This window comes from Sinocyclocheilus anshuiensis, unplaced genomic scaffold (assembly GCF_001515605.1).
Source record: "Sinocyclocheilus anshuiensis isolate Anshui unplaced genomic scaffold, SAMN03320099.WGS_v1.1 scaffold538, whole genome shotgun sequence".
NCBI lineage: Eukaryota > Metazoa > Chordata > Actinopteri > Cypriniformes > Cyprinidae > Sinocyclocheilus > Sinocyclocheilus anshuiensis.
In genome coordinates this window covers 1,579,950-1,598,022 of record NW_015544166.1, presented here as the reverse complement: position 1 = coordinate 1,598,022, position 18,073 = coordinate 1,579,950, and the positions used below count along the sequence as shown (strand labels likewise).

The window sequence follows — 18,073 nt, the reverse complement described above, 5'->3', positions numbered from 1 at the left end:
GTTGAAAGCAACACTCTGTGTCTGCTTTTGAAGATCCAGTAACGTACTGTATTTACAGCAATGATACATCAGTGACACACCTGTCTGTCTGTCTGACTTCTGTCTGTCTGTAGATCAGAAGTAGTATGATAGAGGGTCAGAAGGATCAAAAGAGATTCCAAACACTTATGAAGTCTCAAGATGAGGTAATCATGCATGATTTAAACAGGAAGTGCTTCTCAGCTGGTTTTGCTTCAGAACCTTTTTTTTTATATTAGAGGTCAAATGGAAACAACATAAAAATTGTTTACATTTTTAAAACATTGTACAAAAGCAAACAAAAATGGCCTTTAAATGTTAAAATGTATTCATTGAATTTTATTATCATTTCCTAAATATCTCTGGTAAAAATTTTACTGCACAAAACACATTCTGGTTGGTAGAAATCATGTTTATTTTATTAAGCCATATTAATATATCATATGTTTCTTATAACAAATGACAGATGAAATTGCACTAAAATGGTGCAGAGTTGGATTAGCCACACATCCTTTGACATAAAAAATAAATAAATAAAAATGAAGGCGAACCATCTATTTGGCTCACTCTTAAATAAATGAATAAATAAATAAAATTTAAGACATCACAATTCAAGCATAGATTGGAAAACAGGAAGAGAACAAATCACAGATGAAATTGCACTAAAACTGTACAGAGTTGGATTAGCCACACACACACACACACACACACACACACAAACATTTTCTCCTCTCTTTTAAATGTTTTTGGGTCGCAACCCACCGGTTGAGAACCACTGGGCTATACAATAGTTATTTAGAAGTAAAACACAGATCAATAGTTCATTAAAACACTAAGTGTTATTTTATTCTTATTGCAGCGTTACATAGACAGAGGCATCAGAACCTACACTTGGGGTCCAGTCCATGACACAGACTACAGGTCTGAGCAATGTTTTGTTTTGTTTTGTTTTTGTCTTATGTCTTGTTTTGTTGTCTTCTTACTACTTTTATTTTATTTTATTTTATGAGTTGTTTTTGTCTTGTTTTTATTTATTTATTTTTTGCTTTGCTTTGCTTTGTTTTCTTCTTGTTTTGTTTTTGTTTCATGTTTCATGTTTTTATGTTGTGAAAGTGTGTTTGGTTCTGTGGGGTACAAGTGAACATATAAATGTTTTTTTTTTTGTTTTTTTTAAATATTGCCGCTAGGGGGCACTGTTCAAAGTCATGTTGAACAGAAATTTGACATACTTCTTCCATAAAGGATACAGTGAAGCGAAATAGAGTAATTTATGTTAGAGTTTAAAATCTCTTAGCAGTTTGAGTTGGAATCTATAAATTGCAACTTACATGGACAAAAAGCTACAAAACTCCAATTTTAATTTCACAGGACGTTCATTTCTTAATTATAATAATGTCAGGAAGTCTACTGCTTTTCATCCTCATTTATTGCTTGTGTCTTCTCTCTGTAGTCTCGCTTTAGTTCTACCTGATTACAGTGTCAGCTACATCAAGGCCACTATAGTAGACACCATCACTCAGGCCAAATGTAAGTACCATAACTCACATTCTCGCACCTTTATCAAAGAGATTGGAATGACAGTCTCTTGGCCTCAGAGGCCAGAAGCCGTAGCATGAGCTCCTGGTTTTTATCCAGAGAGTCCCCTACAGCCTCTGTCCATTTCACATCTCTTTTTGACACCCTCACCTCCTCTGGAGATGTAACAGCGTGGCTCCTCAGTTGTGGTTTCTCTCCATGAGTGTGCGCCAGACGGGGCGACGACTCCTTTAACAGCAAAAGGGTTTCACCTTGTGCACATTAGCCCAGGTTTTTCTTCCAGATGCACCTCTGTGCCCATGTTTACCCTCTCGTCCTCTCTCATGTGACTTTTGGGAGAGGAAAGGGAATCTCAAATGCCCCTCCCTTCAGGAGAGCCCTCACAGTTCCTGTACAATATTCTTATTCAAAGCTTCTGGGGTTGAATAAAATATTGTGAAATCCCTCATGTTCTTTCCTATATCTTGCTTTCCCCAAAACCTTTTCATTCTCTGTCTCTCTGTTTTTCTCTCCATCTCTCTCCCTTTCCTCTTTTCCCTGTCTGTCTACAGCTTGGAATGTCTCAGAAAATCCCGGCAAGTATTTTCCTTCTGTATTTCCTTCATAGTGTTCAGTGATACTCACTAGAGATCGGCCGATATTGTTGTTTTGTGATATACTGACTCAGATGGAATTACCATTCAAATTTATTGAGCTGCTTACTGTCAGTAAAGACTTAATTTAAACCATTTTATTGGCAGTATGTACTTCAATTAATGTATTTTTTTTTTCAACTGTTACAATAGTATGAATTTTAGGATCTATCATTTTAGGATATATTCATTTATTCAAAAATACATTAAAATGCAACAAACTGCAACAAAAATGTGACAAATTTTTTAAAATTAAAATTCTGAATTAAAATACATTTGAATGTTTATAGGGTTATTAAGTCAAGAATGTCAAAGTAATACAATTTTTCTGATACTATAATATATAGAAAGACATTCTTAAAAAGAAAACCTTATAAAATTATTTGAAATTGAGTTTTTTACTGTTACTGTTATTTCTTATAAATAAACCATTGGAGCAATTTTCCTTAAATATTATAAATATCTGAAAAATGTTGAAATCAAATATCTGAAAAATGTCTAAATCAAAGTCATGTAATGATTCATGTGAAGATACATAATCGGAAATTATATAAAGACCTATGAAGACCCTCATGACAGTGTGTTAAAATCAAGTTTCTTAAAATATCTGATAATTTTTTTTTTTTTTTAAATGGCAGGGTGAGTTCAAGTAAAATGTCATGTGGTGCAACTTATATATAAAAAAATATATATATTTATGTGAGTTTAAGTAAAATGTCATGTGGTGCAACTTAAAAAAAAAAGATATTTATGTGAGTTCAAGTAAAATGTCATGTGGCGCAACTTATAAAACATGATATTGATGAATAACAGTTCTTGATATTTGTTTAAATCTAAAAATGGTTATTTAAAATACTAATATAAAGTGTACACAGATTCGGGGTGTAAGGAAAATATGTTTTTACTTTTTACTTGATGGTTACACCACTTGACATTTTTGAAGTCATTAAATTTAAACTTTAAACTGTTAAAAAATGGTATACTCTAGTTTTTCAAAACCATATGAAACCAACATTTCTACAAAGAGACATTTCTAAGAACTTAGATTCTTATCGTGATTTTTCCTTATCGGCCTATCTCTACTACTAGCACCTGCTCTACACTTACAGTATCTAAATCGCAGCCACCATAAAAAAGTAATGCACACACACACATTCGTTCACTCTTCTATGTGTGCTTTGCATGTGTAAATGTTTTCCAGCTGAGTAAATCAGTTTAGATGTGTTCTCTCTTTGCAACTTCAGTGTGTTTGTCAACGTTATGAGTGTCATGAAGTGTGACTATCACATTTACTGACCGGGACCGAGTCTGAATGTGTGTGTATGTGTGAGAGCATCAGGAGATGTTTAGTAGATGTTTTCCTGAAGGTTTGGAAGGTGAAACCGCAGAGGACATGAGTGTGACTCTTTGTGCTTTTATCTCCGCCCCTTCGCTCTCTGAATCATCTGGATGCTTTCAAAGCCTCGTAAAGGGGCGGTTTAACAAAATACAGGCCTCGCTCTTTAGAAGACATGTCCTCTGTGTGTGTGTTGGGTCCACGTGTTCATGTCCAGGTGCGGATGTGGTATGTGTCCCTTTTTAACTTTAACGGGACAGTGTAACTTCAAGGCTGTTCCGCAATAACAGTCTGTACTAATCGCTCATCTGCCACCAGATCTTGGTTTGTCCTTCTGCTAAAATATATTTTACATCCTTTAAAACCATAATTTACCACTTTTTTGTCTTTTTTCAACCTGACACCATCACAGAGATTGAGTTTAATGTAAATCAAGTGAAAACGCAGCGGCCTCAAAATGCATTTGGACAGTTTGGCCACATTTAAAAATGTCTGGATGCCATTGCATTAACAAAATATCAAACCAAGTGACGTTCATTTTGAAGAAAGTCACTTATAATTATTTTCTGCATGAAATTTTCCCCTCCTTCTTCTGTCATCTTTTTGACTCGTGTGAATGCATAATTCATTAACGTTGTTTGTCTTTCAATTTACAACCAGCAGAAAACCTTAGATGAGAATGCAATATTTTTATTCAAGGCTTGTTCTGTGAATAAAATATTGGTGACCTTTGACCCCTGTGGTTTTACCCTGTTTCTCTGCCTCTCTTTGCCTCCTTTCCTCGGTAAATTGTTCCCTCCTTTCCCTCTTTGCGGCATTTGACCCTTCAGAAGAAGCTGGCAAGTATTGTCTTTCTCTCCTTTTGTCTTTTCCTTCATGTTTGAACCTGGATGTAACATCTGACCTCTCACATGTTTGAGTCCGTCATCTGGTTTCAGAAAGAACAAACATACTCGCAAACAAACCCACATGCATAAATATGTAGCAGAATATATGTGGGAGAATGTGATGAATTTGAAACAGACATTTATTTATTTAAGAAAACATTGTTACAGTGCAGAATCTTTAATATTTCTTGATCTCAACTTTGCTCTGAATTTTTCTTATTTAATTTAATTTAATTATTATTATTATATTTTGAGATAATAGATCAAATTTCTCATTTTGAACTTTCTCGGTCTGGGCCACCCGTATGTGAGGTCGTGTGCCTAAACAGCAGGGTGTCACAGCAGATAACCGCATTACTAGACAGAAGCTCAAAGACATATTTTCACAAGCTGTTGTGCAGCAGCCTGCTGTTTGTAGAGTTGTGTTTCACTGTCAGGTCATTTTGAATGTACCTGTATGTTTTGGGGTCTGTTTTTATTTGTATATATCTGTATTGTATTATTTTCCGCTCTGTAATGACAGAACTTATTTGAAATGCTCTTTGATCTTGCTGATTTCTGATATTTTCATATTTTCTTTCAGTTTTTGAAAGCCTGCATGTGGACAGATTTGAAGAGTATGGATATACTTTAATAGCACCCAGGTCAGTTTCTTAAAGGGATAGTTCACCCAAAAATAGTGTGATCATTTACTCACCTTCATGTTGTTCCGATCTTACTTATTACTTTATTTCTGCTAAATGATTCTGAGAAATGTTCCTTTTCCATGTTTTAGAGATTACTGCACAGACCTGAAAGCTCAGAGTGACAACAACACACAATTCCTCACAGACTTCATTGAGTACATTGACATTCATACCCCCAACCACTCGCCGTGTGAGTATCTTCTGGAGCTTTCTGGGCTGCTGGTTCAAATCCACTGAGGTCAGGGATTCATACCTCTAGTTTAAAGGTTCAGAGTTCATTTCCAGGGCTGCTCCGGGGGGAGCGAGCAGTTTATGAGGACAAAATCTTGATTAAAATGTTACTTAAAAGTAGTCGCGACTTTTAGCTAAAAAAATTGTATATTCAAAGATTCACAGGTGCTGTACTTTAAAATAGTATTATAAAAATGTATATAATATATTGTTAAATGATACCATTACACATTTTTAATAAAGTTGTAGAATTTTAAGTGTTTTAACATAGTATTATGAATGTTATTACTAAATATTGCAATTACACATTTTAATACATTTTTATAATTTTTAATACAGTATTATAAACATTACTAAATTCTATTACTAAATGATGTCATTACACATTTCACTACATTTTTTATTTATATATTATAAATATAACTGCGTTATACAGTGCCACTAAATAATTTTTAAATAAAACGTTTTTATCACAGTCTTATGAATATAATTACTAAATATTGCAATCACACATTTTAGGACATTTTTGTCATTTTTAATACAGTATTATAATTTTACTACTTTATTTTTAAATAGCTTCATACAATATTATAGATGCCAAATATTGCTATTTCACGTTGGAATATATTTTAATTATTTTTAAACAGTTTTTAACAGTGTTATAAATAGTGCTGTATTATATTATTAAACAATGCCATTACACATTTTAATATTTTTTTCAGACAAAAAAAAAAAAGGAATTTTCCATATTTTAATTCAATAATAATACTGAATTAAATAAAGTTTATAGCCGAGAATATTAGATTTAAAAAAAATCAGTTGGAATAATTTTGAGTTCTTGCATAGGCGAAAGCTTCTATTTACAATCACACTACTTGTGCTGTGTTTAAAAAAACACCTCGTCCACATCAAAAGCAGTTCTCTTACACCTTTTCTTGAGTACATTAGGGTTTGTGTATTTCAGTTTTTTTAATCTAATTATATTTATTGTTTTCTTGTTGACCGTGTTAATACTAAGTAAACCTCCTCCCTTTGCCCGCACACACAGACACCCCCCTTCCACCTCACCTTCCTCTCTGCAGGCCGCTTTGATCTCATCAGGATCAGTTGGTGCTGCGGTATTCACTTGGTTTGGTGCACATGTGTTGAATGTGTAGGTTTGGCTGTAGTACTTTATACCTATGAGCCCACCCCCTGAATTCTGCACCAATTACCCGGTGTGAAAGAGGAAAAGCAGGACATGTCACGGGGAAAAAGAGAGAGAGGGCTGGCAATGTGTGGCAATGCATAAATTAAATTAAATTAACACATTTATTTTTAATTAAATTAACACATTTATTTTTAATTAAATAAAATAGAGAATGTAATTTAATTTAATTTAAAGGTTCCAAAAGCTGATCTCTATTTCAGATATCCTACAAAAATTCTCTCACATTAACCAACAGACAATAATTTCGACTCATTATGTTGTTGTCTGTTTTTTCACTCAAGAATAAAACTTCCTCGTGAGGATAGACAATAAAATTTTGTAACCAGCAAAACATAGCACTGTAAACACTAATTTCTGTGGCTATTTGTCACAGAGGTCTGGTATTTTAAGTCCATGATTTCCTCGCTGTCAAACACAGGTGGATCAGTTGAACTGTGTTCTTGCGCTGCTCTCAATGAGGTCCTAATGAAAAGCATGCAGCGTGCAGAGGGGGGCGGAATAAAGTTGTACACCAGCTGCTCTCTCTGAAGTGTGTGTGTGTTTTGTCGTAAAGGCTTTGCGGTAATGAACTGCAGTGCGATGTTATAAAACACTCTAACGTTCTGAACGTGCCCGCACCAAAAAAACGAAAAACCTTTGAACACTTACTGCTGTTTCATACAGCCGAAGAATACAATCGTGTTCCACGTCTCGGAAAATTCATCTGCGTGTTACTTTCCCGACATGTCTCTCCGCCTCGTTTTTTTTGCGTCGCTGTCTCGCTCTCTTTTTTATGAAGTTCTACTTCTTTATGACTTTGGCATCGGTTGCCTCAAAGGTCAGGACGTGGAGCCTGTGCTTACTCATGACCAACAGGTGTTTATGCATTTATCAAGTCAAATGTGAAGCTTATAATGACGTAAAGCTTTGTACTGTGCCTACTGATCTTCCATTAGATGTTGCTCCTGTAGTGCCAGAGTCATTTTGATACTTGTCATGTCAAAACGATGGTAAAAGGATGGCGAGATGTTAATAGATTTTTTTTATGTATGGTTCCTCAGGTAATATGGAGCTAATAAACAGACTGCTGCTGGACGCTGGCATCACCGCTGAACTGGCCAAACACTGGAACAAACAGGGGCAGTGAGTTGCACTGAATTATAAATGCAAAATACACTAGGCCAAGTGAATTTAACTTCAACTTTACTCTCCTCATGTTGATTCAAACCTGTATGAACATCTTTCTTTGGTGGAACACAAAAGGAGATGTTTTGAACTGTGTTCATGCTGCTTTTTTTCAAACAATGAAAGCATATGCTGTCAAATTCCAAAAAGAGCCTCATAAAAATAGTCTTTTATGGTGTTATATTGTCCTATTAGGAGTTTGGCCACTGTATGCGTTTGTTGTATGGAAAAGAGCAGCATGAACATTCTGCTAAGCATCTCCTTTTGTGTTCCACAGAAAAAGAAAATCCCATAAGCAGCATAAAAGAAAAAGTATGATAGAATTTCTTCTATCTATTTTATACAGCACTTTTTTCAGTCTAGTTTGTGGTTTTCAGGAATGAGAGAATCAGGGCTAAGTTTGTGGTGACAGACGGCGGAGTCACTAGAGTCTATCCTGCGAGGTACTATTATATTTTAAAGCTTTAGAGAGGGAATACCAGGCAGGTCTATGGGATTTAGACTAAAATTATCGCTCTGTGTGTGTTCTGCAGTGCTGGTTCAGAATGGACTGAACAGGCAGAAACATACAAGTCTAGTTTCTACAAGAGAAGTCTGGACAACAACATTTTTGTATTTACGTCATCGCCATATGCATTCAATGGTAAGTATGTGTTGGTGATTATTAAAAGCAGCAAAATCCCATTTTTCCTTTTTGGATTAATGGATATTTTCTGTCCCCTTTTTATCAGAAACTCAAGATTCTATTTTAGTGAGCAGAGCGATGGACCTGAGAGTTGATGAATTCATGCTGAAGCCAGCAGGTAAGAGTCGGACGTTATAGTTTTGATATGGGAATATACCGTAGATAGAAAGATGTGGCGATAAACCAATATAACAGCCTGGTCAAGTAATCAAACAATATTTTCAAATTATTGACACTTACCAGAAGTGGCCAGTTCAGAAAGCTACCAATAGTGTAATTAAAGTCGTTTTTTGTTTTGCCAGTGAATCTTTGTTTGATTGTGTGATTGTGAACTGATGGAAAACTTAAAACTAAACTCATTTTGGTTTCAGTGGTTGGTGTAAAACTGGATAAACAGACTTGGATGGAAAGCTTCATCAACGCTACGATTACGCCCAAAGTGAGTGCAAGAAATTAACTACCTGTATTCATTTTAACTGTAATGCAGGTTAGAAGGATGCTTGAGAATACTGTCAATTTGATCCATCTTAATAATGTCAGTTTGTATTTGTATGAATTAGGTATGCAGTGATGAAAGTTATGGTCAAATGGTCAATATTCAAATTCCAAAAAGTACATTTGAAATCTAAATGCTACAGGTGAACTTTGTAATCACAACATTGTAATGCTTTTTTAAAAACAAACAAACAAACTGATATTTGTTTTGAGATTTGCATTTACATTTAATAGTGTTATTATTGTTGATGTTTTTTGAAAGATTAATTTCAAGTGAGCATTAAATGTTGTCAAAGGTGATCTAAATGTAAAAAACGAGCATGCACAATTACATATCCGATATGAGTTAGTATGTCCAATGTCCACTGATACCACTAAATTAAAAAAATCTTTAATATTGCCTGATAATACAGTTTTGATATTTTTGTGAAACTCTAATATGAATCCGTCTATATTTTTACTCTTCCTGCACAGTGTGTTGGGGAAATCTGTGGGTGCAGGAGGGACGATAGTGTAAGATCATATTTATGCGACTACTTGTGTTAGATCTAAAGAGATGTTATTATCTATATTATATAAACTACTGTTTAAAAGTTTGGAGTCAGTAAGATTTTTTTATAGGTCTCTTATGCCCATCAAGGAGCAAAAATACAGTAAAAACAGTAATATTGTGAAAAATACAATTCAAAATATCGGTTTTCTATTTTAGTATGTTTTCTCAAGAAACATTTCTTAATATTTTCACCTTTAAAAATGGTTTCTTTGCTTTTTATTTTTGTGGAAACCATGAAATCTTTTTCAGGATTTAAAAATAGAAATCCTTTGTAACAATATAAATGTCTACTGTCACTTTCGACCAGTTTAATGCGTCCCTGTTGAATAAAAGTATTAATTTCTTAAAAAAAAAAAACACTTACTGAGCACAAGCTTACTTTAAATTACTCTAAGACTGTATTTATCTTTTTCTCTCAAAGAATCTGGACTGCTTTCTTCTGGATGATGGAGGCTTTCTTGTCATGACCAATAAGGACCTCTATATCAATAAGGTGTGCCTCTCTTCATACCCAATCACCATTTTGCTTCCATTCCACATTCCCCTTCTTTGACCCCCAGAGAGCGCTCACCCAACCCCACCTGCACCCCGCCGGCAACAGCAGTAGAGTAAATGTTTAAAGTTAGGCTCAGCGAGGGAAACCAATCAGAGCGGAGTGTGTGCAGGATAAATCACGGCCGGAGTGTTTGGCAGCAGGACTGAAGCCGAGGGGACCGACTGTGCCCTAAATCCCGTCTCCTCCCCTCTGTGTGGGCAGACTCTCCAGGGGTCGGCTAGGACCGTCGGGCAGACCGCACATTCATTACGGCTGTTATTGCACAGGGAGCGGCGGCCGTTCTGTACGCTCTAGGATTTATATCGCCTTTGGACTGACTTATAGTCTCGGATGCACACACTTTTACATTCTTACGTGCAATACAAAGCTGGAAGTTAAGCTGTGTGTGTTCGTAACAGTAACCAGAACAGGGGCGGTTTTTAAAAATTCCACACACACTCGCAGTCAGTATCACACCTCTGAGATTTTCTGGGCTCACAAACAGCTCTTTCTTTGGTTTAAATTATGGTAATTCAGTAGGCCGTCCTAATAAGATTAGAACAGATCCTATTGGCTCCCCTGAGCACGGTGGGCTCCACACTCTTTAAACACACAGCATGTAGTTCACAGCATGAACTTATTCTACAGATTAGTAGGGACAGACATCCTCATACCCTGAGTGACACATGCCTGCTATGTAACTTGGCCAATGTTGTGAAATTTTGAATAAGAATAGCCACATGGAATTAAATAGGAATAATTATTCACTATTTAATTCTGCACATTTCTGTTTTAACACATTTAAGCAGTTTTGGTAACACTTTAGTATAGGGACCAATTTTTACTATTAACTAGTGGCATGACTATTATTAAGATGTTGGCTGTTTATTAGTACTTATAAAACACATATTGTGCATGACCATATTCTACATCCCTAATCCTACCCAATACCTAAACTTAACAACTACCTTACTAACTATTAATAAGCAGCAAATTAGGAGTTTATTGAGGGAAAAGTCGAGGTTAATGGTTTGTTAATAGCGAGAGTTGGACCTTAAAATAAAGTGTGACTGCATTTTTTACGATTCCACAGAATGATGCACATTTTCCCCAAGAATCAGTGTGGCAAATATGAACAATTTATTTTTATTTTATTTTACCTTTCCTTAACCAAAAAAGAAGCCACGCTTTGTCTTCCTGCAAACTGTTAATAGGGGACGACTCATTCGTCAGGAGCAGATGTGTGTATTCAGAGCGTGATTCTTTATACTGTTTGTAGCTCATCTCCGGACATCTGCAGAGCAAATGGTGAATAAACAAACATTTCATTGTGGGTTTAAATGATGTTAATTGAAAACAAAAATAGCTTTTGTATACTTTATTTTTCAGTGGTGAATCTTTACAGTCTGTGCCTGTTGCTTTTTAAAATGCAGGTTCATGAAGGATATTCTTTTGGGGCATTAAATTATCCCCAGAAGTAAGCAAACACTGATCAAATCCTTTGGAGATGCCAGCAAAGTTTTGTGGGTGAAATCCAGTCATTTCAGTAGGAAACAAAATTTTACATAATGGGAAAAAACAATTCCCCACAGATTTGGCAACAGGATTTAACAAGTTCGTCATACTGACCGATAGAAGGCTGCTTGATTTGAAAGTAACTGTTTGAGCTGTGCGACGCTACACTATTGACAATTATAGACAATAGACCTTTTTTGTCTGAAAAAGTTTGTTGAAATTTTGTGAATGTGATTTTTTTTTAGTCTGTAGTAATTATAATTATCCCTATATAATAACAACAGAAGTCTATGATGCCCTCGTCTCTAAGTAATTGTGTGTGTTTGTGAATGTCTGTGTTTTCAGATCGGACAGTTTTTCGGGATGATTGACCCCAGCCTAATGAGGAATCTGATAAACGAATCCCTGTTCTCCGTCAACATAACCTATGACTACCAGGCCCTCTGTGAACCCACCAAAGAAACTAAAGCCGCCGCTGGTCTCAGATCAGTCTATGTGGTGAGTTTCATTTTCTTTTAATTCATTTCAGTTTCTTAAGACAAAAAATAAAGTCAGTTTATAATATGTTCACTCACAATAAAATCGTATCCAGTAGTGGTTTGCGTGTTATCTGAAAAGTGTTTTGGCACCTGCAAATAAAGATTTGCTTGCATAGCACATTTTCCCCGGACTATAAAGCTTAGTCATGCAATTAGTGAACTTCATATTATTGTTCCATATCACACTGATAAGTTAGCCTCACGATACTCTCTCTGATCTGTGACTTGAACGATTTCGGCCTTGTCTTACATGCTGACTAAACCTCTCACAACACAGAGAGTCGACCGTGAATCATCACAAGGAGACACTTCCTCTCTCTCATGCTAATCAGAGCAGCGTGTGCGGCAGCTAATGGTCCCCTGAGCTCATTCGTTTAGCCTTGTTTGTGGATTTATGCTTGCATCTGCTGAGCTTTCGTCTAATATCTCCCGTATTGTTTGGCACCGGGTCCCTTCTGTCTGGCAGGGTCATAACAGGGCCTCCTGCCAATAAAAATCAGGATGTTTTGGTGCTTCTCAGCTCCGGATATGCAACTTGCAAAGTTAGAGAAGAATGTCTGAGAGAATACGAGTTTAAGATGCCAACATCTTTGAGTTTATGCTGATTTTAATGGGGATGATGCATCACATCTGAACCTTTTAGATGGCCTTCGTGCTCACAGAAATGTTGTGTAGATTTAATTAAAATGCAGGTTCATGAAGGATATTCTTTTGGGGCATTAAATTATCCCCAGAAGTAAGCAAACACTGATCAAATCCTTTGGAGATGCCAGCAAAGTTTTGTGGGTGAAATCCAGTCATTTCAGTAGGAAACAAAATTTTACATAATGGGAAAAAACAATTCCCCACAGATTTGGCAACAGGATTTAACAAGTTCGTCATACTGACCGATAGAAGGCTGCTTGATTTGAAAGTAACTGTTTGAGCTGTGCGACGCTACACTATTGACAATTATAGACAATAGACCTTTTTTGTCTGAAAAAGTTTGTTGAAATTTTGTGAATGTGATTTTTTTTTAGTCTGTAGTAATTATAATTATCCCTATATAATAACAACAGAAGTCTATGATGCCCTCGTCTCTAAGTAATTGTGTGTGTTTGTGAATGTCTGTGTTTTCAGATCGGACAGTTTTTCGGGATGATTGACCCCAGCCTAATGAGGAATCTGATAAACGAATCCCTGTTCTCCGTCAACATAACCTATGACTACCAGGCCCTCTGTGAACCCACCAAAGAAACTAAAGCCGCCGCTGGTCTCAGATCAGTCTATGTGGTGAGTTTCATTTTCTTTTAATTCATTTCAGTTTCTTAAGACAAAAAATAAAGTCAGTTTATAATATGTTCACTCACAATAAAATCGTATCCAGTAGTGGTTTGCGTGTTATCTGAAAAGTGTTTTGGCACCTGCAAATAAAGATTTGCTTGCATAGCACATTTTCCCCGGACTATAAAGCTTAGTCATGCAATTAGTGAACTTCATATTATTGTTCCATATCACACTGATAAGTTAGCCTCACGATACTCTCTCTGATCTGTGACTTGAACGATTTCGGCCTTGTCTTACATGCTGACTAAACCTCTCACAACACAGAGAGTCGACCGTGAATCATCACAAGGAGACACTTCCTCTCTCTCATGCTAATCAGAGCAGCGTGTGCGGCAGCTAATGGTCCCCTGAGCTCATTCGTTTAGCCTTGTTTGTGGATTTATGCTTGCATCTGCTGAGCTTTCGTCTAATATCTCCCGTATTGTTTGGCACCGGGTCCCTTCTGTCTGGCAGGGTCATAACAGGGCCTCCTGCCAATAAAAATCAGGATGTTTTGGTGCTTCTCAGCTCCGGATATGCAACTTGCAAAGTTAGAGAAGAATGTCTGAGAGAATACGAGTTTAAGATGCCAACATCTTTGAGTTTATGCTGATTTTAATGGGGATGATGCATCACATCTGAACCTTTTAGATGGCCTTCGTGCTCACAGAAATGTTGTGTAGATTTAAAACATGTTGTTTGTCCCTTTTAGCCCACCATAGCTGACATCCTGACCATTGGTTGGTGGGCTTCTGCAGCAGCCTGGTGAGCGATTTAACTTTCTCAGTTCACACAGAAAATGAAAATCCATTGATTATTAACTAACCCTCATGTTCCAAACCTTTCTTCTGTGGAAAAAGGGCCTCTTTGTATATTTTACAAGAAAATAGGAGTCCGATGTTGTTTTGGAACGCAATGACTTTCATTACAGCATATGGACAAAAACATTGTTCTTAGCTCAATCAGTATTTCTTTTGATTTCTCCAGGTCAATATTGCAGCAGTTGTTTGTCAGCATCACATTTCCTAACTTCCTTGAGGCAGGTAAGATCTAGACATTAGTAATTCATTGCTATGAAACAATGATTAAGCTACTGCAATTTGGCAGATGCCTGTTTTTCTTGTCGTCTGGTGCACTGCCAAAACTACAGTGCTAATGACTGCTAATGTTGAATTCCTGTACGTACAGAGTGTGCCCATGTATTCTATTTCAGAATGTCAAAGACAATTAATGTGATGAGGGTGCGTTGTAATTTTTGACTGTATTCTGTGAAATTTAATTTTCATTTTTTTGTAATTGACTCAATTGACAGTTCAGTGGGTATTATTTAAGCACTAAATCAACAGTAATTCATATAATCATTTCAAGTATTGTAGCTCATGGCAACTGAATATCAATTGTGTTTTGTTCACAGCGGACCTAGACGATGACCTGTCTGAAATGCCATCTAAAGAGAGTTGCATTAAAGAGCAGAAACAGTATTTCTTTGAGAACGATGAGACAACTTTTAAGGGGACTATTGATTGTCAGAACTGCTCCAGGTGAGACTTTTGTGGAACTTAATTGTGGAATCAAAATGATTTTTCTTTTTTTTGTTGCTTGTCAATTTAATGTGATAACATTTTTGTGATTAATTGTTTAAAAAAGTACGCAGCAAAAAACATATTAATTGCTCCTGAGCTTTACATACATTTTCCAGTTATCTTTATTTGGGAAAAAATAACTAATATTGATTATTATAATTGTATAGTCTATAATTGTATAGTGTATATATATCTATTTATTTATTTACTTATTTAAATGGCATATTATATCATAATAAATCAATATTAAATGAAAACAAAACTAAATTAAACATGCAATTATACAATTCTGTAACTTATGTTTTCTCTTTATTTAGTCTGCATATCATGTAACAATAAGTAAATTAAATTTAACATTTTATGTCATTATATAGCCTTTTAATCAGTTGTCACCCAGTTCTTAATGATCAAGGTGACCTTTGTCACAGATGAATTGTGCCCATTAGTTTGTGCATATGTTTGTGTTTTTGTTTTCAGGCAGTTCATAGCTGAAAAGCTTCCGAAGACAAATCTGGTGCTTATTGTTGCCGACACAAAAGAACCGTGTTGCCAGGCTGATGAAAGATTTTTCTCCCAGGAAGAAAAGCCTTGTATCCTTCATTCATGTACAAACAAACCTGCTGTTTTGTATTGAGACACACAATGATGATTACTCGTCAGGTCAGTGTCAGCTTTGGGAAGGAAATTCAGAAATAACTAGAAGTAGCTTTTCCGGTAAATGCATTGCGTCTCACAATTTCACGCAAAAACACATTCTGGAAGAATGTCTCTCTCGCTGTCATTTTAGTTCATTTTAGTCAGTTCATTCGACCAGCTGATGTCAGTAAAGTGGAAAAATGGTTGACCAGTTCTCAAGTCATTACCCAACATGTTTATCCAATGTCCCATTTTTCTTGTAAATACGTGACTTGTAGAGGTTAAGCAGGTTTATAAAATTGTGCAGTGCTGGTATTTTTGGTACTTTACTAAATAAACCAGCAAAACTTCCTTGGAGCTCCAGAAAAAAAACAGGTTTTGCTGCTGAACAGCTAGACCACCAGCACTAGACCTGCATAAACCAGGATGGACTAGCAGTTTTTTTCAGCAGGAGTGTATTAAGTCCAACACACTCTAATGTCAATTATAAATGTAATGAAGTTTTAGTGAATTAAGTGTGAAAAAAGTGTGACGTGACATGTGGCCAAGTATGGTGACCCATACTAGGAATTAGTGCTCTGCATTTAACCCATCCAAAGTGCACACACACACAGCAGTGAACACACACACACCGTGAACACACACCCGGAGCAGTGGGCAGCCATTTATGCTGCGGCACCCGGGGAGCAGTTGGGGGTTCGGTGCCTTGCTCAAGGGCACCTCAGTCGTGGTATTGAAGGTGGGAGAGAGCGCTGTACATTCACTCCCCCCACCTACAATCCCTGCCGGTATTAGTGGCTTATTAATTCATACAAATTATTTCGTACAATCGCATTCGTGAATTTTTGTACGATCTGCGTACAGCCCACTGACTGTTGGGTTTTCTTCTAAAAATCATATGTTTCCATACAAATCGCATTCACAATTTTATACCTCGGAAAATCCTTACTTTTTCGCATAATATCAGATTGTGCTGATTTGAATCCTGAACTTGGTCTCACAGCTCCAGGTCCAGATCCCTGTGAGATAGCCCAGAACCCACGCTATCGGAAAGGTCCGACACAGTGCTTTGAAAACAACGCAAGTGTAAGTCACTTAAACGCCTCCCTCCTGCAAAAGCCTACGACAGATTAAGACCAAACTAGCAATCAGCATGACTTGATGTGCATCATGTCCTATTCTTCAAAAATGGCTGGTCTTTGCTGCTCTCATTTCAGTCATCTACCACACTGAGACTCTGTATGAGAATCTTTGAGTCATGACCGATGTAAAGAAACGCTATTTGGCTCTGTGTGATAGATCTTGGTTTCGGAGAGCTTGACTTTGTTTGACATGTTCTAATCTCACGCAAACATACATTTCATGGCCTAAAGAATGTGGACACCTTTTTTAAATTAACTGGGTTGGGTGTTTTGGATAGAACAGGTGCATAAAATCAAGCGTATAGTTATGCAATCCCATTTTTGAAGACATGAAGAGTCTAGTCTGAAAGAATTTGACTGGCCTGCACAAAACCAAGACATGAGCCCCATTGAACTAGCTTCCTATTCATGATTTTGAATTGAAATGTTCACCGACTACATATGAGTGGGGTGTCCACATACTTTTGACCAAGTAGTGTATCTTTATCTGAACACACCTACTTCCTGCTCTGGATTCTCTCTTTTTACTTACAGTATTAACGCTTTTTGGCTCAAGCACTTGTTCGCATGTTGCTTAAACTTCTGACTGTCAGACATTTTTCTGCATGACTCTTCCTCTCTCTTTCTCTCTTTCTCTGGTGCTGTGTATTTGGCTGTATAATGTATGTTAGGATGAGGCCATGTGTAGGAGAAATGCAGGCTCTCCACTGCTTTCCTCTCTGCTCATGTTACTGCTGCCAGTGTTCATGTGCTGTCTCGGGTCAGTCCATCTCTCTATCTCCCTCTATCTCTCTATCTTTTTATTTATTTATTCATTCATTTACTTATTTATTTTGATCTATCTTGTCTGCCAAATAAGTAGTAAATTCACTAAACACCTGTGTCACTTTTGTTTTTTGTATGTCTTCTTATTCGAGTTTGCTTAAACAGCTTTCTATGGAAATTTCTTTCATTACCTGAATTCCTTTAGTGAATCAGCTGCTAAAACAGCACAGGCAGTTTGCGCAAAAGGCTATCAGCAGGCACACTTCTGTTCTTTTTATCTACATTTTTTCTGTCTAATTCAAATTAATATCCCTTTCTCTCGTGCATTTAATTTTGCATGAGTCAAACTAATTAACTTAGCTGTTGCTTCTTACAGCTTGTTAAACTGCTGATGTAACTCTCACGCTTGACTAATTCACCAGCTGATTCATTTACATTTACATTTAGTCATTTAGCAGACGCTTTTATCCAAAGCGACTTACAAATGAGGACAATAAAAGCAGTCAAAACTAACAAAAGAGCAACAATATATAAGTGCAAATGACAAGTCTTGTTTAGCCTAACACAGTACACGTAGCAAGGTGTATATATATATATATATATATATATATATATATATA

The 18,073-nt window shown here is 36.4% G+C and overlaps 1 protein-coding gene across 1 annotated transcript in view; it reads left to right on the top strand.

Annotated features, from left to right (window-relative positions):
• Positions 1 to 18,073, top strand: part of LOC107695910 (voltage-dependent calcium channel subunit alpha-2/delta-1-like) — a 30,249-nt gene that overhangs the window by 3,021 nt on the left and 9,155 nt on the right. The window contains exons 8-27 of the mRNA XM_016496023.1: positions 114 to 185; positions 878 to 939; positions 1,469 to 1,545; positions 2,106 to 2,129; positions 4,353 to 4,361; positions 4,993 to 5,053; positions 5,185 to 5,285; positions 7,577 to 7,658; positions 8,078 to 8,143; positions 8,234 to 8,343; positions 8,432 to 8,503; positions 8,757 to 8,824; positions 9,355 to 9,393; positions 9,855 to 9,926; positions 11,829 to 11,981; positions 14,040 to 14,092; positions 14,315 to 14,370; positions 14,742 to 14,868; positions 15,388 to 15,500; positions 16,550 to 16,632. Of these exons, the coding sequence (XP_016351509.1) occupies positions 114 to 185; positions 878 to 939; positions 1,469 to 1,545; positions 2,106 to 2,129; positions 4,353 to 4,361; positions 4,993 to 5,053; positions 5,185 to 5,285; positions 7,577 to 7,658; positions 8,078 to 8,143; positions 8,234 to 8,343; positions 8,432 to 8,503; positions 8,757 to 8,824; positions 9,355 to 9,393; positions 9,855 to 9,926; positions 11,829 to 11,981; positions 14,040 to 14,092; positions 14,315 to 14,370; positions 14,742 to 14,868; positions 15,388 to 15,500; positions 16,550 to 16,632 (1,500 nt within the window). The remainder of the gene's footprint in view (positions 1 to 113; positions 186 to 877; positions 940 to 1,468; positions 1,546 to 2,105; positions 2,130 to 4,352; positions 4,362 to 4,992; positions 5,054 to 5,184; positions 5,286 to 7,576; positions 7,659 to 8,077; positions 8,144 to 8,233; positions 8,344 to 8,431; positions 8,504 to 8,756; positions 8,825 to 9,354; positions 9,394 to 9,854; positions 9,927 to 11,828; positions 11,982 to 14,039; positions 14,093 to 14,314; positions 14,371 to 14,741; positions 14,869 to 15,387; positions 15,501 to 16,549; positions 16,633 to 18,073) is intronic.